Below are 26,668 nucleotides of genomic sequence, written 5' to 3'. Positions count from 1 at the left end.
CTTATAATCTATGCTTCATTACATCATGTCTTGCAGGCAACAACGACATAGTGAACGCAACGCCCACGGGTTCGTTGACTTGCTTTTTCGTGCTAGTGCCTCTGGAATGTATGCTGAGATTTCGGTATTTTTTGTGATTTCATGGCTTCCACCTGATAAGAAACGGAAGCACGGGACGTGGGTGGTTTACTCCTACAGGGTTCGCACGCACTACGAGCTGCAATCGATCTCAGCGTGTTTTCTCTTGGAATCCCACTGTTTTCCGAACGTTGAATACAAAACAGCAGCGCGCACCATGCGAACGCCTGTGGTGACCGCCAGAGCGGAATATGCTCGATTTATTCCGCGCAACTGAATCCTTCCCGGCGTGCCGCCCGGCAACAGACATGACTCGCCGGCTAAGCCACCGTGCCGCATGGACGAACCCCGGTCGGTCCAGATGACGGCCGACCTCTTGCCGCCATCTTTCTCTTCTCCCTGCCTCCTTTCCCATTGTCTTGTGCAGAGTAGCCATCTTCCTGCGAGCCCCCTTTCTCAAAGCGTTCTCTGCGCGCTTCCCTTTCCCGTTGTTTTAATGCGGGGAAGCAAAACGATCATTTTCCGGCTAGGGAGGAGGGGAACCGCGCGTCTCCTCCCGTTCCGTGTAACGTTTCCCGAGCAGGCTCACCGACCGAACACGCCCAACGGTGCGCGCGGGCAATTTGCAAGTCTGACTTCTTTCTTTCTTTTTTTCCCGCTTCCCCACCGGCTTCCTCATAACCCCGCCGGTATCCCCTCGCTCTCTGGTGCCGGCGTGCCCGTTTGTTATCAGCTGTGGACAGAACGTCATTCCTGCGCGGTCGCCGACGATTCATCGCCCGCCGACTGCTTCTGTCGGATCCCCGCTGGCGAAGCTATTTCCTACTCGAAGCTATTAAAAAAAAATGCTTACGCAGCGCGTGCGCGGAATGACTGGCGGCGCGTTTCGATCGTCGCGTTCTCGGAATTTTCTCGCTATAAGCCAGTGCGAGCAATGTTCCGCGAACAATTTCTAAGATGCCTCTACCGACCATAGCGGCGCCATACGTGAGATGGAATTTGAGTGTGTTTGCCGAAAGCGTCATTATGGGGCTGTTTCAAATTACGAGAAGTGAACACGTCCGTAGTTGAATGTTTCGATTGTGTTGACTTCGCGGGTATATACCATAAGCGACGAACGATGCACAGCTTTGCAATAGCGTGTGACCACGCTCCACGTTTTACCAATCGTGACTGCAACGACTGCAAATTATTTAGCTCTCTTTCGCGCTAATTTGCTTGTAGAATTCGATTAAAAGATAGCCCTTACTAAGTGGTGTTGTTAAACAAAGAGAACAAATTATTACTATTGCTTATGAGGCACGCCGTACAGGGCGAGCGAAATTACTTTTTACCTTCAACTGTGCACGCGGGTGTTCTTTGCATTTCGCGCCCATCGAAATGCGGGAATCGAATGCGCACCCTATCATAGAGCCAGCTTGATATGACTTTCATATGCACTAGATGACCGGCCATCAGAGCTCTTAAGCACAAAAAGTATTTCTCCGTTTTACTAGATGATATAGAAGACTGTTTCCTCATTATCACTACAGCTATACGTCATATATACGGGTGCTGCTATCAAGTTTATACCTGGGCAGGTCACGTAATATGAAGGACAGATAACAGATGGTCAGTTACAGCTACAGAATGGGATGGAGTGACGCAAGCATAAAATCGAACCAGCTCGCACAAGACAGGGTAGGTTGGAGACCATCGGGAGAAGCCTCCGTCTTGATAACGGTTTTGTGACCGGCGTTAAAAATTTCTGGAGCGCAGGGTAAGGCATACTTTGTCCCAGAAGCACGGTGTATATAGGCGAACAAGTATGGCTTAGAACGTTTAACTGGGCAAGTTGGTGGGATACCATGAAAATCATAGAAGCTTTTTACATGTCATTGGAAGGTCACAAACGCGTCAGCCAACCTTCAGTGGCCTTGTCACAGGCTGAAGTGTCATATCTCAGAGATAGCTTGCCTCATGTTCATGACTAATCAGCCACATAGTGTTTTTTTTTTTTTACTTTTGTCGCGTTGTGCATACGTGATGGTCGTTTGATATCTTTTTCCAGGTGCTATTTATTCTGTTCATTGCGAAATAAAATTTTAGTTGCGAGTCAGCGCCGTGGTCTGTCGTTTCTTCTGTTATAGTCCTCGTTCTTTCGCGCGTTTTATTTATTCAAGATGGAAAGTATGCCTCGCAGCTATATCGGAGATAGCTGACGCAGCACGCTTATGAAAACAAATTGGTGCGTAAGGAAAATCCCCTGGAATCACGCCCGACTGGTGTCACGCGTCGCATGATCTTTAAACGCGCGTGAGCCTCCGGTGAAAATCGGGCAGAAAAAAAAAGAAGACATCCTGCAACCCGTCCCAAATCCCGCTTCGAAATGCCTGGCCCCTCTTTTTGTGGAATTTCCGTTGTGAGACAAGTGTAGCGATGCGCGTGGCTAGTTTCAGCGGAGCCCCCATATTAACTTTCCAGCTTGCCGAGCATTGAAACAAGGGAGGGGACGCTGCTGGAATAACGAGGGAAGCCGTATGACGCGCAAGGGGAGATCATCGCGGGTGGATCACGGCTCGCACTCGGGACCAAAGCGCGCCAGACCGAGTTTTTCTGGCATCGGCTGCGCTGTCGGGATTACAAACGTGCTTTTGCCCCATCCCGTCTACCCCGCCTGGCTTTCGGGGGAGGGCTTAATCCGCGCAAGATGGGCTCTCCTGGGCCGCCCCGCGCCGATCAATCTCGCGCTCCGAGAACCACTTCATGGCTCCCCGGAGGTAAGTAATTACGCTGACAGCCACGATTGATTCTCCGCCAGGCGTGCTTTCGTTCGACCTCGCCGGACCTATGACCCGTATACCGGCTGACCGTATATGCCGAAACTGGTGAACGTGTCGATTCACGGAAATTCTGCGTGTTAGTCGGGACAGTTCGAGACGCAGCCGCTGTTTTACGAGGAGGACGGACCAGTTTTTAAAATGGCAAGCTTAAGCGAGAAAAATCAAAATGAGCCATGACTTTTGCTGTCGGTGCTGCTGAGGCACGTGGAAAGTTGTGAAGAATTTACATACATATGCGTTCCAGGCATGTTGTCGAAGTGAGAAGATTTAGGTAGATGAAACATTCAGCAGTTATCAATGAACGTTTTCCACCGTAATTGCCCGCCATAACGAAAGTACGGTGGTACTGGCATGCATGAGTCTCTACTTCACAGCGTGCTACTTAAGAACCCAGTCGAGACTGGATGGCTGTAAATGACTACAACCGTCACGTGTGCATGTGGCAACACGCGTCCGGATTTCACAGTCATGCGCAGCTTTTGCCTCCTGGGTGCTTACGCATTAGTACCAAGTCCGTGAAATGAGCATTCTACATTTAGAATTGAATCGCCGTTATATTGCAATTGCTTGTCAATCTGAAACGTCGCGTATCCTTCGTAGAACGTTGTCACTTTGCGAGAAGGCGACACGTTTAGCAGTGGCCGGCAGCTGATATTGTCAATCACGTGAACGTTTTCTGTGTCAGGCTGTTCGATCGACCTAGTGTAATCCGAGTGTTCAATCAGAAAAAGAAAAGAAACTAAGCGCTTCGATTCGGTGCGAGAGTCGAGATATGCCCGTGGTTAAACTTCAAGGACACGGTTAGCGCGAAAATAAAACAATAAACGGCGACAGTCGAACTGACTTCGTTGCACATGCGTAATTTCGCGGCCCATTCGTCGCGGCTTCTTTTGTATTGGGCAAGTTGTGGTCGCACACATCCAGTCTGAATGTTTCGCACTGTGTCGAGCTGCCCCCGGGATCCCATTGTGAGTAGCGCCAGCCCGTACGCAGTAGCAGTACGCGCCAGGCGCGGTGAGTCAGACGGGGCAGAACGTCGAAATGACGGCCGCAGCAGCGCAGGAACCTCGCAGAGCGGTTAAGATCGCGCAAAAGAAAAGCAGAAGCGAACGTAGAGAGGTACCGGGGTTGGAAAGAAAAACATTCCTGAGCAGCACAGCGTGCCGGGGCACCGTTGCAAAAGAGGCACTTTGGCGAGGGGCTCGCGTCGGGGGACGAGCCGCCGCTGTGCAGCTGAGTTGTCGCTCAAGAAAGCGGTAACAGCCGACTCTGCGCTGCGCGTGTTCCGGTCGAAATGAAACCAATAAGGCACGCGCCGATTAGGGAAGGACACGCGTGCGAGGAGGGGAGTGCTCGTCGCGCAAGCTGTCGCCACCGTTCTCCGCTTTCCGTCGCCACTTGCATTTTATGGTTTCATTTCGGTCTCACGACAGCCGGTCCTGACTTGGGGCCGTGCATGTGTGCGTTGCATGATGCATGAGTACAGAATAATGCGTGTGTTCATCGCCTAAAGAACATGACAGACAAAAATGCTTGAAAAAGAGAAAGCGCTCGAGGTTCCTTCGGTAATCAGAAAAGTAAGATTGAGGGGGACCACCACAAAGCATTAGAACAAAGATCCAAGCTTTGTGTTCTTTTTTTTTTTTGCGCTACCTATTACTGGCAGTGGATGCTAAGTTAAAGCGACCTTAAAAGATGATGCTATTTGATTACATGCACATTATACCCGCCTAAATAAAAGACAGTTATTTAGGAAGCTATTGAGGTTATGTGCCAGTGAGAGCGATAACTGTATTTTGTCCTCGTTCTTTATAGCGCTTGAGGTCAAAATACCGGGTGTTCAAAGTTAAGCTTTATGGCTTTATTAAAATTCAACATTGGAAAGAACGTGAAAACCACCTTTGTAGATAAGTCTTGTATCCAGGGGGACACAAAGTGAGACAATAATTATCGCTGTCAGCTGCCGAATTAACTAAGATTGGATAATAAACTTTTTAATGAGCGCAGCAAGCGGGCATGTTTGCATTGAAAAGTTGGAGGCAGTCGCGTTTCTACACAGTTCCATTTGGAAGAATTCTTCTAGCATGTCTGTGCCCAAAAATATCCTGCTGCAAAGTTTAATTGCGGTTTGCATGATTTCGCATGCATGACAGCGAGCGCTGGCACAAAGCTCCTCCCCGATGCGCCGTGGCAGTTGCGTGCGGCGTGTGCATTACTAAGAAACACCGGAAAGAGTTCTGACTCACGTCTTCGGAGGTGTACATGACGAGTTGCGGCAGTGCCTTGAGGCCCATGGTCTTGTAGCTGGGGAACATCTTGTGCCGCGCCGCCATCACGGCGTACAGGTTGGACACGGAGCCGCCTGCGACAAGTGGTTCGGATAAAGGAAGCTTTTTCCACGAGGGAGCCGAAGAAGAGAGGCGCTTTTGAGAGAACGACGGATGCCTGGCCTTTGAGAGGTGGAAGCTCGAATGGCACGACGACAGAGACGATTTTTCTCCCCTTAAATCGCATTAACGAAGGCGCTGACCACGTGATATTCTTGGTCAGCATACCTGTCCGACTGCTACATATACATGCACTCTGTCGTGAGCTCTATCCTGCCCGTGATGGCAGTACACGAGTTCATCTTGAACGGATCTTGAAGAGCACAGACAAAATATTACAGAGAAGCACGCTAGACAGCGCGTCCCTAACAACTGGAAACAAAAAATAATCAATTGTGGGGTATTATCTACCAAAACCGCGATATGATTATGAAACGTGCCGTAGCGGAGGACTCGAGATTAATTTTGAGCACCAGAAGTTTTATAACGTGCACGCTAATCTGAAATACAAGCGTGTTCTTTTTTTTCTCTTTGCATTTCGTCCTCATTAAAATGCTGTCGCCATGCAGGGCATCGAACCCACGTCCTCGAGCTTAGCAGCGCGAGCCTTAAACGTTAGCTGCCCCGGCGGGTATCTGGAGATATTCTTTTATTTATTTTATTGCTTTGTCCTGTAGCTATGGCCTGCTGCGTGTATTCACGAAAATTATGGAACTATACGTAGTACTTGAGTTCATGAAATTCCGGTTGCTCTTTTCTGTAACACCTTCTTTCTGTGCTTCAAGATTTGTTCAACATGCACTCGTCATCTAGTTGCAGTGCAAAATAGTTTCTCGCTGAACTCTCACGTCATTAGAGAAGCATTGCGCTTGACATTTTTGGCAGACGTGCAGACGTCTAATAATCTGCACTCGCTCTTTCCTATGACCGATGTCACTGTGCACCTGGTAATAAAAAAAAATTTGCAGTGGCTTAGCTCGGCTATGCCAGGATATACGCAGCGTTAGCATAGGTTCAGCTGATTATTCTTAGCTTTCCAGATTGTCTAGGATTATTAGCCTTCTTCTGTTCATTCTTCGTACGCTGAACCACTAATTGCCAGGCAACTACTTCGGGATCCGATGAGATAAGCTTCTCTGCTCTTCTGCGCCGTTGAGCAGCATTTGCGCTTTCCTTCTCCATGGCGTTACCCACCTGCAAACGCCAGTCAGAGGCGCTATCAAGCGGCTCCAGCGCAGTGTCAGACGGTGACAGCACAGCGAAAGCGAATAGCTGCGCGCGCGCGGCGCCAGTGTGTCTGCCATGGCTACGACGTCACTCCTCTCGAATGCGCAGACCAGCAGCGGCGAGTCGCGCGCGGCGGTGGCGGAGTGTGCGCGCGCGCCGGTGCCAGTGTGTCTGCCGTGGCTACGACACCACTCCTCCCGAACGCGCAGACCAGCAGCGGCGAGCCGCGCGCAGCGGTGTCGGAGAGCGCGTGAGATGCCGGCTCCGGTGAGCCAGCTGTGTGACACCAATGATCCTCGCGCATGCGCAGCACGTCTCATGAGGATCCATGCGAAATCGGCTTCGGCTAGGCAAGTGTAGCTAACGCTACAAAATCACCGTGGTTTCTCATGCACATAAGGCGACTTGAAGATGAAAGCGCTAATTCTCTTTTACAGACGGTGCTTTTTTTTTCACACGAACGCCGCAAGGACAATGTAACGCAAAGCTCGCGCGCCGCGAACCAAGTTATCTGTTGGTTGTGAGATGGCGTTGAGGCAATGCCATGACGTTTCCCCGTGGGAGACCTAAACCCGGTCGCGTTAAACGTTACCGGACGTTCAATAAAGTTGTATCCATCCATCCATCCACCCATCCATCCATCCATCCATCCATCCATCCATCCATCCATCCATCCATCCATCCATCCATCCATCCATCCATCCATCCATCCATCCATCCATCCATCCATCCATTTCGTGATCACGCCGGATTTTCTGTCTGATTATGCATACAAGGTATCGCCTTATTCCATGGCACCAGACCATAGTTAATGTTAGTACGTGGACTCTGTTGTCTCTTCTGTGGATGCTATGTCCACTTAATGCCTTGGTCCTCTGAAGCATGTGCACTTGATAGCCGATGCCAAATAATATTTTTCGAGAACAATACGGGGATTTAAAAAAAAACACTTACCTTATGGGGGAATGAAATCGGAAGGAAGGGAAGTTGTGAGAAGCATAGCGAGAATAAAAGAGCGAAACTCGCAATGGCTGCCTCGGGTCGACAGCTTGACCTGGCAGGGCACTGTGCTTTGTTCGTTATTGTTTCCCACGGTCGACGCAAGTGAACGTGGCTGACGACGTCATCTAGCGAGCAGGCAAAGAAAGGAAACAAAACTTAGGAGCTTTTTTTCCTCTTTTGATTAGGAAATAAATAAAAATAAAGACCGTCGACAAAACCACACAACTGTCACACTGAAAGTATATAGTCAAATGTTAAAGTACCTTTTCCGCCTCCATCTAAAAGTATCGTGGCAGGACTTTGCTGAGCTGAAGCGAACCGGGCTACCTAAGCCATACGTAGACACAAACAACAAAAACGCGTAGCTTTCATATTGAGACTGGTCTTAGAAATGGCTTTTTCCTCCCGTCTCAAGAAAAAAAAAAAATATTGCAAGCTGTTTTCGAACCAAGGAAAACGGTATTTCTTGCGGTTTTTTTTTTCTTCGTACATTATATTCTCGCAGCCTGAAATCAAAACACGGATTACGTATAACCCTACTCTCGAGCCACTTGTGGTTTTTTTTTTTTTTTGGAGGAGGGATAAGAAACGCTACCGCCTCGAGCCACGCTATAGCTATGAGAAAAAAAAGAGTGAGACGGAGGGTAAGCGCCATCTGCAATACAGAGAATGAAAATAGGAAGAAACTATGAATTGCGACGGCACCCTGTGCATTTACATCGATACCTTCAACTTCTTTTGGGGCGTGTATTGTTCTTTTCGATGCCGAACACAATGACAAAAAAAAAACATCATGCCAGTGACCCTGTCTTGCTAGCCACTTGGCTGGTGGGCTGGGAGCGTATATACGGAGCGAAGTTTCCCTAAAAAATTACTATATGGAATTATTGTATGAAATTACTGCAAGTGTCTACTGGAGCTGCGAACACGGTGGTGGAGCCAGCGTGCTAATGCTTTGTGCAGCGTTTTGCCCTTCCGGCATCAAACGGCTTTCAATTTAAAAGAACCCTGCAACACTTTTTCAGCATGGTCAGAAACCGATGCCGGTCGGCAGTCACGGCTGCTGAGAACACGCAAGCCAAGCATTATAACGCAGCACGCGGCCTGGAATTTACAAATAATTCTGAAAGTCAGCTAGAAATCGATCCCTCTTCTTTCTACAAATGATGCCATATACCTAAATGACCGCGCCATATACCCAAACTCACGGCCATCGGCTGATTTGAGCATCGGGAGCTGCATAGTTACCGTGGCCGCCGAGGGAGGCCGCCACGTGTCCGCGCGCTAGCTCGCGATCACACTGAAAGTAAGCCGCGCGTTCGAACAAAAAAAAAAAAAAACAGTGATAAAGGTCATGACGCGCGCGTGACGTAACTTCTTTCCCCCGTGCCAGTCCCTTCCTGATTAGCTTCCAGCGGGACGAGAGAAGAAGGGAGAGAGCAATTACAGCGTGCGACAAATCTCTGTAACTCCGCTCGTACTTGACGGGTTCTAAAAATTTTTGCCGCGATCGATTCGTGAGGCGATAAACTTTTAATGTAGCCATTCGATGGTTACTTGGAAAAGTGTTGCAGGGTCCCCTTTAAAAAAGAATACATTAGTGCAATTCTTACGTCCACTTCAGATCCAAGATCAGCGGACTCCGACCGTCCCTGTTCGACGCCAGCAGACTCCAAGTTATGCATGCGAACTTCCTAATTTCATCACACTACCTGTTCTTCTGGGCAGCGCGTCCTTTTTCTTGGCACCAGTTACGTAATTCGTTGGTTATCTCTCCAACGCATCACTGCCCAGCTCCAATTTATTTCTTATCTCTCTTATTTAACTTCTCTCGAAGTTTTCCGAACCTGTCATGATGCTTTTTTTTATTTCGCAAGATTTTGCTTAATATTATTACTGTAATTACCTAAGAAGGAGGAAGAAAATTTTGAGTGAAGGACTCCTTCACCGGGTCAAGGTGATTGTAGTACAATGAGCGCACACGTTATCCTATACGCCAATGTGCACTTCAGACGCACTGCGTGAAAAAAAAAAAAGCGTTCTCCACTATTATAACTAAATCAGCTTTCTTTTTTCAAAACTGCTATTCCAAAAAGAAAAACGACCTAACCACACGTTTTTGAAACAGCGTTCTTCCAGTACGGAGTGCTGTGAGGCTAAACTGTGCTCGAGCAATCAGCAGCAAGATGGTTTATAGTGACCTTGAACAGGTTGAGCTAGAACGGGACGTTTCAAGTATGAGACTGCAAAGAAAAGGAATTTTGACGAGACACTGGTCAAAACGTATTGGTGGGCTAGTTGGTACGTTATAGCAGCAGGTGGCGAAAAAAAAAAAAACACGAAGGAAAAGAAACTTGGGAGCCTCGTCTATTTTTCTCGTACTGTCTGGTGCCATTGAACGAGAACGGAGGGATATTGTACCACAGGGAGGACGCGAAAAATCAAGACCGGCACGAATCTGCTCACCCGCCATAGCACTACGCGGCGTTACTGTGGTGATTGTGGCGCGCAGCACGGGTAACGTTTCACGATGAAGAAAAATTGCAATGTATTCATAAATAAACGCAAGTCCAGCGTGCGAACATTATTGACATCTCTTACATAAGAGAGACACGAAGATGCGCATACGCGAGTAACCTCACAGTCGCGCCAAGGCGCTGCGGTTAGCGCACGACGATCGGGTAGGTTTAGTTTCGTCTTCTCTCTGTTAATCGGTCTTAACTTCTTTTTCTTTCACGCAAGTGCAGACAAATTTCCGAAAGGCTAGCACGAGGGTCTAGTCTTAACCCGCCGTGGTAGCTAGGTGCTAAGCTCGAGGACGTGGGTTTGGTTCCCGGCCACAGTGGCTGCGTTTCGTTGAAGGATGAAATGTAAGGAGCACCCGTGTACTTAGATTTATATGCACGAACCCCAGCTGATCGCCATACAGCGTGATCATGAACAACGAACAAGCACAGCGCTTGTAAACTTCAGATGGTCAAATCCCCCGGAGACTCCCGCTACGGCCTGCCTCATAATCGTATATATCGTGGTTTTGGCACGTAAAACGCTTGCAATTATTGTCATTATCCGTATAGTAGCTCTCGCCTTTGGTGTGCTCCGCGAACGCGATCTAAGGTGTACTATACATACTCGAGAGCACTGCGCATGTATGGGCCCACGTGGCGCTCACCGGGTGCCAGGATGCTGTCGCCGTTGGTGTAGCCGATGAGATCCCGCATCTTCTTCATCACCACGTTCTCCATGAGTATGAACACGGGGGCAATCTCGTAGGTGAACCTGCACAGCCGAGAACACGATACATTACAGATCTGCGTCACTGGGTCCGTGCATCACTCAGCGCGGCAGTGCGCGGTATTATGCTGCGCCCACTTGCGCTCGATCGTTCTCCGTCTCTTCTTTTGTGGTGTCCTATTCCCCAATATCGCGCATTTATCAAAATCAAATCAAATCAAAATCATTTTATTTCCCAGAAAGAAACAGGTTCTGGAGAGGTTCACTGGCTAAAAGCTGTTTATGGACAGCTTGACGAGGCCAGTGAACCTGATACAAGGCAGTTGGGATAATGACAAGATATGTAACAACGATAAATTGACCATAAGCTAACATTACAATACCAAATACGGTGAAAAAAAAACATATATATACATTACTACAAAAACATCCTGATACCAAACATAGCACAGAAGATAGTTACGGAGACGCGAGCAAAAACAAAAAACAAGAAAATGAAAAAAAATAAAGGAAAAACCCAACAACCATAACACCACTATCGCCAAAAAAATTAAAAAAAATAATGACGAAATATCAGGGAAGAAATATATACAAAATTGCTCCTTGTGTATGACCTGCATCATACAATGTACATCAGATGTCAGACAAAGAAAACTATACAGACACTGTTATTGCTATATGTTTTCCACCATATAACCTACTCGGTACAATATGGATGCACACACTGAAAGAAAAATGGAATCGTACAAAAACAACACATTTTACAACGTCAAAACTTTAGCCTATATTTACAAAAAAGGATCGCAGTTCTTTTAATGAGAATCAACTAACTAGCCCCTCGGGACATCCTAACCGAGCAGCTCGAGGTACCCCAATTACCACGACGTTTGTGGCCTAGAATGGATACCCTTGTATTTGAAACATGAGGCAATAAAATGTACCGATTCAGTCATTGTTTTGTAGAATCGCCAGTCTCTTCATTTATCTCTTGCCTGGGTGAACAAGAGCGAAATTACGGTGCGTGCGGAGCGCTCGTGCAGGCATTTCCCTGATTTGTCGGTTCCTTTTCGGTGAAAGATTGGAGGGGTGAACGCCGGTAAGCGCCTGGACGATTTCCCCCCCTTTGTTTATGCACTGTGCCGTATACAATCCTGAACAATCCGGAAACCACGTTGAGTTCTGAGTGAGCGCTGTTTTCCTTCGCCATGTTGCAACGGCAAGCCCAGATGTTCAGTAATCTCCCACAAACTATGAATATCAAAACTGGATCATATACCGAAGTACGTCATGATATGACGGGGCGGCACCAGGCCAGTGCGCTTCAGGACAAGCCATATTAACCCACCTGCACTACCACACGGCAAATGTGCAGTATCGTAGACGAGATTAAGTGGTACGCAGCAAAAGAGCTTCGCGTGCTCATACAAACACTGAACCTATGCAATTCGCTCACACTGTGCACCCCGATCTGCATTCCTTGCAATCTCTCATCGTTCGTCCACCCTGCTTGTCTAAGGCTTAGAGTGGCCTTCCCTAATGCTTTTTCTTTTACCGTCGGAATGACTGGTAGCCAATTTTCTGAATCCTGCGGGTGCATCTTCGGCTTCGTTTTAAAGGAGTACTGACATGAATTTTAAAATTTTGGGGGTTGTTGTTCTAAATGAAAGCACGGGTGTCGAGAACCCTAAAAAGAGTGTCGTGATGCCTGGGGATGCATTGCATATATTTTTAATACCGCTTCTTTCAACCAGCAGTTTCGGTTTCGGTTTCGAGAGGGCGGCTTCATAGTGACGTGTCAAGTCTGCCCGTGACGTCACGGGCAGACTGCAACCCACGAAATATGCACCCGCTGTCCTTTGCTGTCAGTCGAACGTGGTTCATGATGAGTGAACTGTCGTCCAGTGCCTCCGACAGCGATTTCTGTGATTTAGGCTGTATGCAGAACCCAGACTTCGCAAACCAAGTGAGCTGACTTGAAACGTCATAGGGCTCTCCATGCGGTGAAGCTGCCTTGCAGATGCTAGGAGATGAAAACTTTAAAATCAAACTTAAATATTTATACGTGTTTCCCGGATGCGGTGTGGGGAGAGCGTTAACACTACATGCCAAGGAAACCAAAAACGTCCGTTTTGCTGCACTTCAAAATCGTGTCAGTACTCCTTTAACTCCTGGAGAGCTTCCCTCCGAGCTAGAGATGGCAAAATTACAAAAGAATGTAACTTACAATGCTAATTACCTTTCAGAATTTTTAAACTGTAATAAAGTACACTGCAAAACGCAGCTGGCCGAAAGTAATGGCTTTTGAAAAGCAATGAAATTACTTTGAAATCGCTTTATAGCAAGAATTCTTTATTCATGCGCTAGCGCGTATGCAGTTTACTTACCGCGCATATACGCTGAAATATCTGATATTTTATAGCGGAGCTGATAAGCCTGGCGTTGCGCCGTTAACCATAGACAGAAAACTATCATCATCATGGACCGGCACGCGCTCTCTTCCTCCTCTTCTGCATCGCTCCCAGAACACGTGCGTCGATGTGTCCGGCGTGGGATGCGATAACTCTGATGGGCGAGAGAGCGAGTATAGAGAGAAAGACCGAAAGAAAGAGAAGAGAGAAATTCTTGGCGAAAGAAACTTGGAAGACGCTTGAACTTCGCCTTCAAGAGTAGAACGCGACTAGCGTAATCGGGCCCCGTGCGCATCGCCTTCTCAATTGCTAGCCTGCTTCGGTTCTCGATGCATGCCTCAACCTTGCCGAAAGGAAACGAACGACCGTGCGCGTAACATTGGCCGTTTCAAACTATCCTTGAATGTCTACTACAAGTACAGTTGTTAAGTGCCCACTACGCCACAATTCTTCCTTTTTCGAATCAGCGTAGGGTAAACTAAGCGTCCGTTAGGCAACACGCGAACCTACGCAGCTGTTCGCTTTGTTCATGCTTTTGCAGCTGATGATGATTAAATATTTCTAAGCGCTTTGCAATGGGTGGGCCTTTAAAACACCCACTCGTTGTGCAATTCACATGTCTTGACGCCTGGCGCGATTCTACGCTTCTGCTACGCAATATTACGTGCGTTAAGGAGACTCCCTCCACTACAGGGCATTCATACAAGGTTTTTTTTCCGAAGCAGTTTCAAGCAGTTCCGAGATAATCGAGACCCTTTCATACGTACTGCTATACAGCTTAAGCTTGGGAGGCTGTTGCCGGAATTGGTGGCGGCATCTGGCAACGTGAAAACAAACGTTCGAGGTTACCTGAAAGAAGTGGCTGATTTGTGTCTCTTTTCAAAAACGCGTTTTTCTTTGGAATATCTCTGTACTGTTTCCCGTAAAAAGTTATACAAAGATCCAGTAGATACAGTTCTTCCTGTTCCTCTTTATAGAGCAATGTGCCGTGTAGGCCCAGGTCTGAATGTCTTGAGCCGAGTAAAAAAGGAAATGGAAGTAACACCTGGTGTGAAACCTTTTTCTTCATATTACAAGCTGGAGCATTGCCGGTCAAAGCATCGATGAGGGAAAAAGGCTTATTCGCTTCTTGGGGATACCATTGTTTACTCTGTAGCAAGCCGAAGACCATCGAACGTGTTTTTCTTGACTGCTGGCATGCGGTCATTTTTGGGACGTTCTTCAACGGACTTTAAAAAAGGATTTGCCCCTTGACGCCTACGGCATCAGATTTCTCCCGGTTGAAAATGAGGAAGGGGCACCGTTCGATCTAGTCATGTTACTGGGCCTGCACAGTATATGGCAGTCTAGAACAGCGGTGCGCCATGCTGATATTAATGCACGCTCGGTTCGACACTACTTCTATGAATCTATATGTTCATTTTTGGAAACATAAAAGGTCCAACAAGATGCACCTGAATGTCTTCACCAAGTAGAAAGCCTTCTACAGATGAAGCAATTTTAAGATGCCTTCAAAGTCTGATACTTGTGTACCTTTTATTTTCTTTTTTGTTGTTCTTTGGTCAGTATACATTTGTTTGTAACTGCTGTATGTATGTACATAGTCAATAAAGAAAGAAAAAAAAAGTAGCGTGGCTTTGTGGCAGAACACCTGGGTACCACGCAGACGGCCAGGGTTCGAGTCTCACCCGGACCGAAGTTTTTTATTATTTATTTTATTTGCATCTTTCTCAATTTTTCATTCACAGGCAAGATGATCATTTTCAATTACAACCAACGACGCCGACACCGGAATTTTTCCGAAACGAGCTCTTTAACGCTGTCGCGTCAAAAATTCCTGGAGAGACGGGATTCGAACCCGCGTACCTGCGATGCGAAGGCGAGCGTCGTAACCACTCGGCTATCCAGGCACGATAGCAGAGCACAGAGTAGCCTTGCATAGTATAGTATAGAAAGGGAGTGGGAAAGGGAAGTGAGGGTGGGGAAGAGGAAAAGGAGGAGAGAGTAAATCATAGCATAGAAAGAAAGAGAAAGAAATAGGAAAAGCGAGAAAGAAACAAAGAAAGAAATAGAAATAAACAGAAAAAAACAGAGATGACAGAAAAAGAAAGCAAGAGAAAAATAAAGAGAAACAGAGCAGACCGCCTAGCTTCGCACTTCCTTCAGGCTTGGCACCACTAGTACGAAGCTGCCTTTTTTTGCATTGCAGAAGCAGCTCCCTCGTTCCCTCGCTTGAGCTTTGGCACTCACATTAACCTGTATTTGCTTTTTATTTCCTTTTTTGGTCAATCTTACATGCCATAAGGGAAGCGGACATGCTGTATTCCAGTGAAAAGTAATCGGGAAAGCAATGAGTAATTTTTTATTACTCGCTTGAAGTAATTCACTACACCACTAGATTACCAGCCATAGGGCAAGCGACATGCTATATTTCAGTCAAGAGAGAGAGAGAGAGAGAATAAGAATAAAAGAAAGGCATAGAACAAGGTAATGAGCCATATTTCAGTCAAAAGTAATTGGGAAAGTAATGAGTTATTTTTATGTCTCGCTTGAAGTAATTACGTTATTTAATTACCAGCTATAAGGGAAGCGGACATGCTATATTTCAGTCAAAAGTAATTGGGAAAGTAATGAGTTATTTTTATGTCTCGCTTGAAGTAATTACATTATTTAATTACCAGCTATAAGGGAAGCGGACATGCTATATTTCAGTCAAAAGTAATTGGGAAAGTAATGAGTTATTTTTATGTCTCGCTTGAAGTAATTACATTATTTAATTACCAGCCAGAAGGGAAGCGGACATGCTATCTTTCAGTCAAAATAATTGGGATTAACAGATAGGTAGGCGAGTTGGTTTGGGTTCATAATGATGTAAAACGGCAGCGCTAGGACGACTACAAAGGACAGTCCTGTCTTCATCTCGTCCTTTGTATTCGTTCTAGCGCTGCCGTTTTACATCATTCATTGGGAAAGTAATGAGCTATATTTTATTGGGAAAGTACTTGGGAAAGTAGTGAGTAATTTTAATTAATTTTAAGTAATGAGTATTTTTTTAATTAAGGAATTGCATGAAGCAATTCATTTACACTACTGAATAACAAGCCCACGTTCGAGCGTCCAACCAGAAGGCGACGAATGGCCCTGCTGAAGTTTCTGTGGTCGACCGGCCTCCCTGAACGACTATGACACTCCCGTGCTTAAGTGTGTGTGCATTCTTTAAGTATTTTTCGACCGTTTCTTTCATTCTTTCCTTCCCCAGTGCAGGGCAGCAAACCCGATAATTTTCTCCTGGTTAGCCTCCCTACCTTTCACTTAGCCTTTCTCTCTCCACCAGCCGACAAATGTAATTAAATACGTTACCCATAACAGCATAAGGCAATTTAATTAAAACAATTCCATCGCTTACAAGTTTGCTCTAAACGGCATCAAGGTAGCTGTACATTCCTACACTCAGAGAAATCAAAATTCCCTGTAAACGCTAGTCGCTATCATTGCGCAATGCCTTTATAGCTACTCGCGTTTTTAGGTTCCTAAAAAAATGCGTGACTTCTTGCGTTTCTAAGATATGGGGATGCCATGGATTGTGACGCCCCATACAACTTTCCCGTATAAAACACCTGCCTTAAATTTAGAATGAGAAAATTAATGAACCTTTTTTTATTAATTAGTATTTTCAATGTAACAGTGCCAAGCATTTCCGTATCGACGTAGAGTTTTTGCGTCTGTGGTTATGTTGCCAATGTTGTGTGACACGCTCCTTAAACTTTCGATTTATTTTTTATTTTTGTTTTCACAATCGCCGTTATATTACTCTATGCTTGTTTAGTGTTTGTAAAGTAATATAAATAAATAAATAAATAAATAAATAAATAAATAAATAAATAAATAAATAAATAAATAAATAACGCTTGCTTAAAGAGCACACGGGAAGAGCACAGCGGTATCCAACAAGCGAGTTTTTGGAGAAAAACGTCCTCTTACATGTTAGTGTTGGCTGTTGCGCTAAGCCACTCGCCGGCCAGGGAGACAATGTCCAGGCCACTTGACAGCTGGTTGAAGAAATGTGGGTGGCCTTGGGAGAGAAGGAAGAGCTCACATCACAACGCTGCTCTTACCCGTGGACACAACACTGCGTGATTCATCTTTAACGCGTGAACATTGCGGGGCTACTTACCTCGCAACACTACAGTGACACGTATGGCTACGTGGGACTACTGAGTGAGATAAGAATGTTTTGACGACTGCGTCTCAACTCGAGGCCTGCGGTACAGGAAGCCGATGCTCTAAAAGCATGACTGAGCAAGCGTAACAAAACGCTCTGAAGAATGTCCCGCCAGCATACAAGCGCGTTTCGAGGCTCGACGCATTTTGCACAGCGCGCTGAGACGATTCGCGCACACACCAATCCTCGTGAGACCTACCACGCAAGACAACACGCACACGATGGTCTAAATAAAGAGAGAGGGGGAGAGAAAGATAGGAAAAGCGAGAAGGAAACACAAATAGAGAAAGAAAGAAATAGAAATAAACAGAAACGAAAAAGACAGAGATGACAGAAAAAGAAAGAAAGATAAAAATAAAGAGAAACAAAGAAGGCTTCCTTCAGGCTTGGCATCACTAGTGCGAAGCTAGAAGGCGGCATATTTCGAGGAAACTATTCACTGCGTAAGTGCTGTGACGCATGCGGTTACAACGCTTACGAATTATTCGAGAATTTCTCACACAAGTACCGAGTCATTCCTTTCTCTGTATTTCTTGCACAATAAATGCATGTATTAGGGTATTACACGACTTTCATATTTTTTTAATGGCAAGAGTTGACCAATATTAGCTTTGGACTTTGAACACATAGTACTAATATGACATGCGAATTGATATCTAGAGTGAAAAAACTAAAGTTGGCCGAACGCTTTATTTGGCCAGGGCACAGAGAGCACCGCAAAAAGGAATTATCTGGGATGGCGATGACGATGACGATGAGGCGCACAAAAAGTGCTTCCCCTTTGAAGCCAAAGGAGCGAATGGCTGTAGACGCCCACTGTCTCAATGTTGCGGTCGTCTGCGGAATGGGTAATGCGATTCGCTGCACGCGTTTGCTCTACGACGGCGGTCCATGCAGCAATGTAGAAATATTAAACACAGGCAACGGATACAAAGAAACAAAGAAGTACATTTCCAGGGAGGAGCGTCGTTTTTGTTACCGCGAATTTTTTGTTACGCACAGGCGGCGTCCGTGGTAGCGTGGGCGCGCAGTAGGAAAGGTCATGTCCAACGCGGACGCAGATCTGCGCCCGTATTCCAGAAAAAGAAAATCGCTAGGCATATTCAAATGAGTTGAGAAGCATCTCATTGTAGATGCTACACGTCGGCGGCCACGCGTCGCTTACGCTTTCCTTCTGCTCTTCGGGCCTCTCCTCCGCCGCGGCTGCTCGTTTCATTCGGGGGCTTTAGCGGCTGCAGGTGGTTGCGGCGGCTGTTGTTGGCGCCGGCGTCAATTGCGGTGGAAGAGGTCACGTGCCTTCGGGGCCGGCTTCTGCGGACGCCAGCTAGGTGCGCGCTTTCGCCAACCTAGCCTAAAAGCACTTTCGTCGTAATAAATAAAAATGGTAGCATGAAATTGTGCGTTCAATGAAGACACTGGAAGCAAACCTGACGAACGGTAGTAGATTGTCGAAATCAGCGTGGTTGGGGTGACCATATATGAAAGTAACAGAGAATAAAGTTTGGTCGGACCATTGATGTGAGGTGGTAGTTATGTGTTGTCTTGCTTACGGTTACGCGCAGCACTTCATCAAGTCAACGGGAGGGCCTCAGCATGCTCAATCAAACCACACGAGGAGTTATGTGCCGTAAAACGTAGAATGCGAGAGATGAGGGGCACTTAATCACTTGATGGCAGCAGCACAAGTTTGGCGTATCCAATGGTTGACAACGGTGACAATCCAGCGGTCACCAGTAGCTGCTGTCTGGATTGAGCAACACATGTCGCCACAGATAAATACAAGCGGAGTGATGGGGTGTAAAGTAGGCTGTATCGATCCCGCGGACCAGACGCTTAATGCTCTGGCAAGGCTCACAAGCAGAAGCGAACTTCCGGCATTGTATTGCTAAGCGGCACGGAGAGGGCTTACCGCCTAAAGCTTCGGATCGCCTGCATATTGCAATGTAAATTACACTAAACTACTTTCGAGAATTATGAGCTATTTGTGGGAGAGTTTAATAACTTTAAAAACAGATGTACCAGAACTATAGAGAACTAGATTATAGTCTAGTTCCCTATAACGAGAACACTGCAGAAAATTCGGCGGCTTTTCAGAAAAAAAATAAAAAATTCTTTCAGCCTGTAAAGCGTGCTTCACTGTCTATAGACAATTACTGCGGCGAAGATACTGCAACAAATAGCTGCATCGAGTTTTTTTTTTTTTTTTTTTTAACTTCTGGAAATCACATTCATGTTCTCATAGAAATGTCAATACATGAACTAGACCGGGATCTTGTGTCTTTTATAAAAGCGAACTGACACATTTTCCGCACGCGATTGGTCGAGGCGCGCGCCTTACGTCAACCACCTGTAAAGCAAGCGTCAGCCTGAATCACTCCCGTGCGGCAGAAAAATTATTTTATTAGAAATCGTTCAAGATCCTGGCGACTAATGGTTATAGCTATCTTAGACCTCGCAGTGTATATAGATAAACATGAACTGCAATGTAGTTTCAACCTGGGTGGGCACTGAAATAAATCACGTCATATTGCCGTGGTGCTTAGTATTAAATGGTTCTCCTATATTTAGCAAATATTTAGAAAAAAAAGAGAAAAAAAAAAACAGAGAAAGGAAGAAAACATAAAAAGATAAAAATATAATGCGTAATTATAGATTTTTATTGTAGGTTGAAGTCTTCCCTAGAACATCTGTGCCGTCGCCACAGCGTCTTTCACCTTCTTTCTTACGTTTGGAACGGCCTCATGGCAAGCGCCTCCTGCGGCGACAGAAACGCATGTTTGATATCAAATATTCGCAAAGCTGGAAACTTTACGTGCGAGTATCTTATCTTCGCTGCAACAGAAGCATAAAAGTTGGCTGGTTGCTTTGTGGGGTTTAACGTCCCAGAGCGACTCAGGCTGCAAGAAACGCCGTAGTGGAGGGCTCCGGATAATTTCGACCACCCGGGGTTCTTTAACGCACACTGAAATCGGAAAATGCACGGACCTCTAGCATTTCGCAAGACGGAAATGTGACCGCCGCGGTCGAAATCGAACCCGCGACTTTCGGGTCACCTGCCGAGCGCCGTAACAACATGGGCAATATACCGGCAGAAGCGTCGGGTGTCACGCGTGTTGTATATGAAAGAAGATGAGGGTGGTCGCGTGGGGACAACATGATGTTCAGGCATCGGATGCATCGTTTCTCTCTAATACTTCAAGTATTTCCGTCTTGCGAAATGCTAGAGGTCCGTGCATTTTCCGATTTCAGTGTGCGTTAAAGAACCCCGGGTGGTCGAAATTATCCGGAGCCCTCCACTACGGCGTCTCTTGCAGCCTGAGTCGCTCTGGGACGTTAAACCCCACAAAGCAACCAGCCAACTTTTATGCTTCTGTTGCAGCGAAGATAAGATACTCGCACGGTTATAGCCACAGGGAGGTCCACTCTGCAGTGTTTGCTTACATACAGGAAACCAAAAGATTACCATGCTAGTTTATATTGGCTTATTTTCAGTACTAATTCCAACCGGTGTTACATCCGTCAAACTTCACACCTGATAGACTGACTGTGTGCTCTGCAGAATTTTCAAGTATTAGCTCTGTTTTTTTTTATCTATTTCAGTAAAAAATTACAACGTTTATCTTTAGCCTCAAGTATTTACCTCAAAATCCTGCCGCCCGGTTCTTGGCCCATTCCCCTTTGTGGGTAAGCGCCACTAGGAAGAGGTCATCATCATCATCATCATCATCTTCTCTCTGTTCTAAATACAACATATTGGCGACGAGATTTCAACCCATGCAAGAGCAAGAGTCCTGGTGATTTCTGCTGCATCACCACAATGAGCATTCCGGGATTGCAACCGCCACCGCCTTTCCTGCCTTCGCCTGGTCATCCGGCTGTACCATGGGACCAGTGGAAGCAGGCCTTTCAGACATACATGGTGGCTTCTGGAGCTTCAGAGCTTCCAGCCGAACGTCGAAAAGCTATCCTGCTCACATGTCTTGGTATGGAGGGGCAGCGGATCTTCTCTACACTGAAGCCAGCGGACTTGCTGTCTGGCTCTGCTTCCTTCGAGCACAGGTGACGCCGGATCGACGAATGACGCGTATGACTCTGCAATCGCCCTGCTTTCGGACCATTTCAAGCGTTCAGTCAACGTCATCGTGGCTCGACAACGGTTCAGTCGCCGTGCTCAGCATGCAGGTGAGACAGCGGAAGAATACGTCGCTGCTTTACAAATCCTCATTGCCGACTGTAATTTTGGAAGCCTCGCTGATGAGATGCTACGTGATCAGCTTGTCTCGAAAACGACGAATAATCATTTACGTGAGCGGTTACTTTTTGAGGGCTCCTCATTGACGCTCTCACGAGCTCTAACAATTGCTAATCAGTACGAGGAAGCCGTCAGTCATGCTAAGGAATTTTGCGACGATGCTTCAGTTCGTCACGTTAAAAGAGCGCAAAGCTCTTCTCGGTCTTCTGAGCAACCAAATGAACGCACAACTTGTAATAAGTGCAAAGCCAAATCATCTGAGCATCCCGTACAAGGTACCACGAACCTTCGAGCTTGCTATCGTTGTGGAGCGACTGATCGTCTTGCAAACAGTCCTGCATGTAAGGCCCGCAAGCGCAGATGTCGTCGCTGCGAGAGGATTGGCCACTTAGATTTTATGTGTAGGTCGTCTGGATATTCAGCTAAAGTTCAACAAGTTGATGACGACGACGACGCTAGCTCCCAGAGTAGCGGAAAAACAGTTTGTGTTGTCAATGGACGCAAGCATGGCATTTACGCATCCGTCGCTGTGGAAGGTCGCCCTATCTCGTTTCTAGTTGATACGGGATCTTCTGTCACTATTCTGGCTGAAGAACTCTATCATCAGTTTTTTGCAAGCACTTACCCTTTGAAACCTACCTCAGTGCAGCTTTTCGACTACTCCAAGTCAAAGATAAGAGTTCGAGGATGCTTTGTCGCTTCAGCTGCGTTCCAAGACAGAACTGCTTGCATTCTTTTGTATGTTGTATCTGAAGGCACCACTGTACTGGGCTTAGACGCCATTGCGGCACTACAGATGAATATTGAAGGTAAATCGCTTCAGTGTCTTGCATTGGCCTCCAGCACTCCTACATTGCCAGCTGAGCTACGTTCAGAGTACGAACACCTCTTTGACAGACAGCTCGGACTTGCCAAAGGATTCAAACACAAGGTTAAGGTTCGTGATTCCGTTCCACCCGTTGCCAGCAAGCTACGACGGCTGCCGTTTACCCTTCGTGAACAAGTGTCGGCTGAACTGCAGAAACTTGAAGCCCAAAACATAATCGAGCGCGTTGACGCCTCCCAGTGGGTTTCTCCTATAGTGGTTGTTCGCAAGAAGGATGGTTCTATACGAATGTGTGTTGATCTGCGAGAGCCCAATAAAGCTATAATTGTTGATAGTTTTCCACTACCACAGACAGATGAGCTGCTGCACAGCTTAGCTGGCGCCAAACGATTCTCAAAGCTGGACTTGGCGTCTGCCTACCATCAACTAGAGCTCGATCCTGAGAGTCGTGATCTGACTACCTTCATCACGCACGACGGGCTTTTTCGCTTTAAGAGAGTATGTTTCGGCTTGGCTTCAGCCCCGTCAGCATTTCAAAAGATGATGCATCTCATACTGAAAGGGTGCAAAGGTGTACTTTTCTACATCGACGACATTATCCTATATGGTCGTTCTCGAGAAGATCATCTTTCAAATCTCCGCATCGTTTTGCAACGACTTTCTAAAGCGGGCCTGAAACTCAACCAGAAGTGCGTTTTCGACGTCACGGAACTAACGTTTCTGGGACATGTTGTGAACGGCAAAGGACTCTTTCCACTAACGTCATCTATACAAGCGATGAAAGAAGCTCCGGCGCCTTCAAACATCAATGAACTTCGTTCCCTGCTTGGTCTGGCGGGATTTTACTCCAAGTTCGTTCCCCATTTTTCGGATGTTGTGGAACCTTTACGGGCATTGCTTCGAGGCAACGAGCCATTTGCTTGGACGTCAGCTGCCGAAGAGAGTTTCGTCCGTTTGAAATCACTGCTGACAACTTGCAAGGTTCTACATTTCTTTGACCCGAACCTACCTGTCATCGTCACGACCGATGCCTCCGGGTATGGACTGGGTGCTGTGCTGCAACAAGATAACAAGGGGATTCTACAGACGGTTGCCTTTGCCTCCCGTACCTTGAGCCCACAAGAAAGGAAATACTCTGCAGGCGAACGTGAAGCCTTAGCATGTGTTTGGGCCTGTGAACATTGGCACGTGTACCTTTGGGGTCGCCCCTTTGTCTTGCGAACCGACCACAGTGCTCTTGTCACCTTGCTATCAACCAAAGGTGTTGGACATCGGCCATTGCGAATTTCACGTTGGTCAGCGCGACTTCTTTGTTATAACTACACCGTAGAGTACCGTAAGGGAAGCGATAATGTGGTGGCTGATGCGCTCTCTCGACTGCCTTTGCAAGGAGAAACCAATCAGGTTGCCGAAGATGAGTTTGTTTGCCTTCTTTCTCCGATGCTAACCATTGCAGAATTACAAGCGGAGAGTGCATCTGACAGTACAATCGCAAAAGTCATGGACTTCGTTTTGTCATCTTGGCCTGATAAGGCATCTCTGGAAGCGGAGCTAATGCCATATTTTCATGTACGTGCAGAACTATCCATTGTACACGACTTGCTTTACCGTGGTGACAGGATCGTAATTCCAAGTACCCTTACTCGTCGTTTGATGGAAGTCGCACACGAATCACATCCGGGGATCAGTCGTACGAAAAGCCGTTTGCGAGAGTTGTACTGGTAGCCTCGAATGGATAACCATGTAGAACAACTGGTTAAAACATGTGTTGTTTGTCAGTCATGTGACAAATCAGCACGGCCAACCGCAGCACCTATGCAGCCAGTAGCTTTCCCTGACAACCCTTGGGAGAAGATTGCCATCGATATTATTGGCCCATTTGAGCAAGCTCCCATCACTTGCCGTTATGCAGTGACGCTTATTGATTATCACAGCAAATGGCCAGAAGTTTTTTTTGCAAGACAAGTTTCTACGGCGACGGTCAAGAACTTTCTGCTACAAGTGTTTTCTCGTGAAGGCTACCCGAGTGAAATGGTTTCCGACCACGGACCGCAGTTCAGCTCGGCTGAATTTGAAGAGTTTCTTCAGGAACGTGGCAATACGCCATTGCTTTTCTTCTGTTTACCACCCGCAAGCAAACGGGCTTGTAGAAAGGTTTAACAGAGTCCTCAAATCGGTTGTCCAGATGGCAGTATACGAGCGGCGTGATATCCGTGTCGCCGTGACAGACTATTTGGGGGTCTACCGCTGCACACCTCATGCCACAACGGGAGTTGCACCCGCCGTTTTGCTGTACGGACGACTGCCACGAACACGCTTAAGCATTGTTGGATTACCGGATTCTTCATTTCACGAAAATCCAGCACAGGCGATGAAATGGCTGCGTCAGCGTGTCAGACAAAACCAAGCTTCTTCCAAACTTTACACAGACTGCCGTCGCGGAGCCCGGACAAGACACTTTGCCGTCGGCGACTACGTCCGCGTGAGAAAGTCGTCAGTTCACGGGAAAATATCTTCGCGCTTTTCAGAACCGAAGAAGATTATTGAGCAACGAGGGCCAGCTTCATTTCTTTTGGATGACGGGCGAGTGTGGAACGCCTCCAAATTTCAAGCGATACACCCAGAAGCTGCGGAGAAGTGCACAGGCAATCGACCGGGTATTCTAGAGTGGACTCTACCACTACCTGACGAGTCTCTTCAAGGTGGTGCATTTCCTGCGAGTGAACAACATGCTGACTGTCCACCTACGTCACGTCAAGAAATAGCAGCACAAGCCATCAGTGAATCAAGTACTCAGCCGTCTTCACTGCAGGACAAAATGACCGGCCAACCACCACGGAAGAGCGCACGAGTTAAAAAAAAACGCCGTTGAAGCTCAGGGACTATGCGTTACGCAAGCGATAGTTTTTTTTTTTTTTTTATCAACCGGGGAAATGTTGTATATGAAAGAAGATGAGGATGGTCGCGTGGGGACAGGAAATAAAGAAGATGATGTTCAGGCATCGGATGCATCGTTTCTCTCTGTTCTAAATACAACAACGCGAAAAGCTGCACTCTTGCTCATCTGACACGTGAGAGCCAGCTCACAATTGAAATCTTTTTGAAAAAAAAAAGTGCAATGAAACGTCTCAAAAGCCACCCTTCAGCACGGCACACTGCGCCGCCTGCGACGTTTCTCACGCGACGTACGCGATGGCGCCCACACCGTGCAACAGGAAAAGGCTTTTAGGAGCGCCGCTTAGCGTCCAGGATTTTCGTCCGTATTGTCTCTCCCCCGCCTATCTTATTATTCTCTTTTTTTCATTTTTATCGAGGCCAGTCAAAAAGGGCGCGCAGTGCAATCTAACGCGGTCGCACCTGACGGGTGCGGTTCTTCGCGCCTTGCGTCACGTGACCGTCGATGCGGGCCGGTTCCCACAGATGCACTTCGCCCCGTCAGACACGCTTCGGCAACGGCGAGAGAGTGGAGAGGCCACTCAAGCGCGTTTCAGCGATCTCAGGCAGAAGAAATGACATCGCGTCCTCGCAGTTTGACTGAAAGGCGACATGTTATCGAGACAAGGCAACAAGATGCCTGGCACTTGTGCACGTTTGACAGTGCATCGCGCGAATATTTTCCAACATCCGGCTTAAATGCCTGTTGTTTATCATCGTTCAGTTTGTTTCTGGGTGAGGATCGTCGCTTGTTCGTATTCAGTCCTTGCAGCATAAATGTTGTCGTGCAGACAATGTGTCTTGTCAAGCTCCAAAGACATTTCTGATACTCCCAAGTTTGCTGAGCGCATTTTTCTTTTTCTTGCAGCAAGGTAGCGAGACACTCATCCGTTGACGAAGAAGAGACAGACGCTAGTCGACTAAGGACTCTCAAAATGCCAGTCAATCGAAGTCGACAACTAGTCGCCAAGCTGTTATTGCGATAAGAACACACTAAACGTAACTGCTACTTTGACAGCTGCGCCGCGATCTGTACAAGTCTCTCATACTTTAATTTCTCTGGACAGCACGAGCGTAATGTCCACTGTACTTCCCCGCCTTCCTCGACATCAGCAACAACACGCAATAAAGACCTGTCCAGGCCTCTCCTCAGTGCAGACATCACCGCTCTCTTGACCGGCATTGCTGCGCTGCAAAACCGGCGTGGTCCGACGAGGAATTGCTGCCAAGGCGAAAGCCGCGTCTCACTGTGCGGTGACCTTGAGCGAAACACCAAGGGCGAATGAAGTGGAACAGTAAAAACGCCAGCGCTCGTTCCATTCTTTTGTTACCTCTC

General features: G+C 47.0%; 1 protein-coding gene across 3 annotated transcripts in view; it reads right to left on the bottom strand.

Annotated features, from left to right (window-relative positions):
• Positions 1-26,668, bottom strand: part of LOC119393176 (glutamate decarboxylase) — a 113,720-nt gene that overhangs the window by 25,027 nt on the left and 62,025 nt on the right. For all 3 annotated transcript variants that reach the window (XR_007416314.1, XR_007416315.1, XM_037660009.2), the window contains exons 3-5: positions 17,080-17,170; positions 10,629-10,735; positions 5,147-5,262 (exon numbers count right to left, since the gene is read on the bottom strand). Coding sequence is in view for 1 of the 3 variants with exons in the window: in XM_037660009.2 (XP_037515937.1) it covers positions 5,147-5,262; positions 10,629-10,735; positions 17,080-17,170 (314 nt within the window). In the remaining 2 variants the exon portion in view is untranslated. The remainder of the gene's footprint in view (positions 1-5,146; positions 5,263-10,628; positions 10,736-17,079; positions 17,171-26,668) is intronic.

This window comes from Rhipicephalus sanguineus, chromosome 5 (assembly GCF_013339695.2).
Source record: "Rhipicephalus sanguineus isolate Rsan-2018 chromosome 5, BIME_Rsan_1.4, whole genome shotgun sequence".
Classification (NCBI taxonomy): domain Eukaryota; kingdom Metazoa; phylum Arthropoda; class Arachnida; order Ixodida; family Ixodidae; genus Rhipicephalus; species Rhipicephalus sanguineus.
Note: the sequence above shows the minus strand (reverse complement) of the source record. Positions and strands in the feature narration are given on the sequence as shown.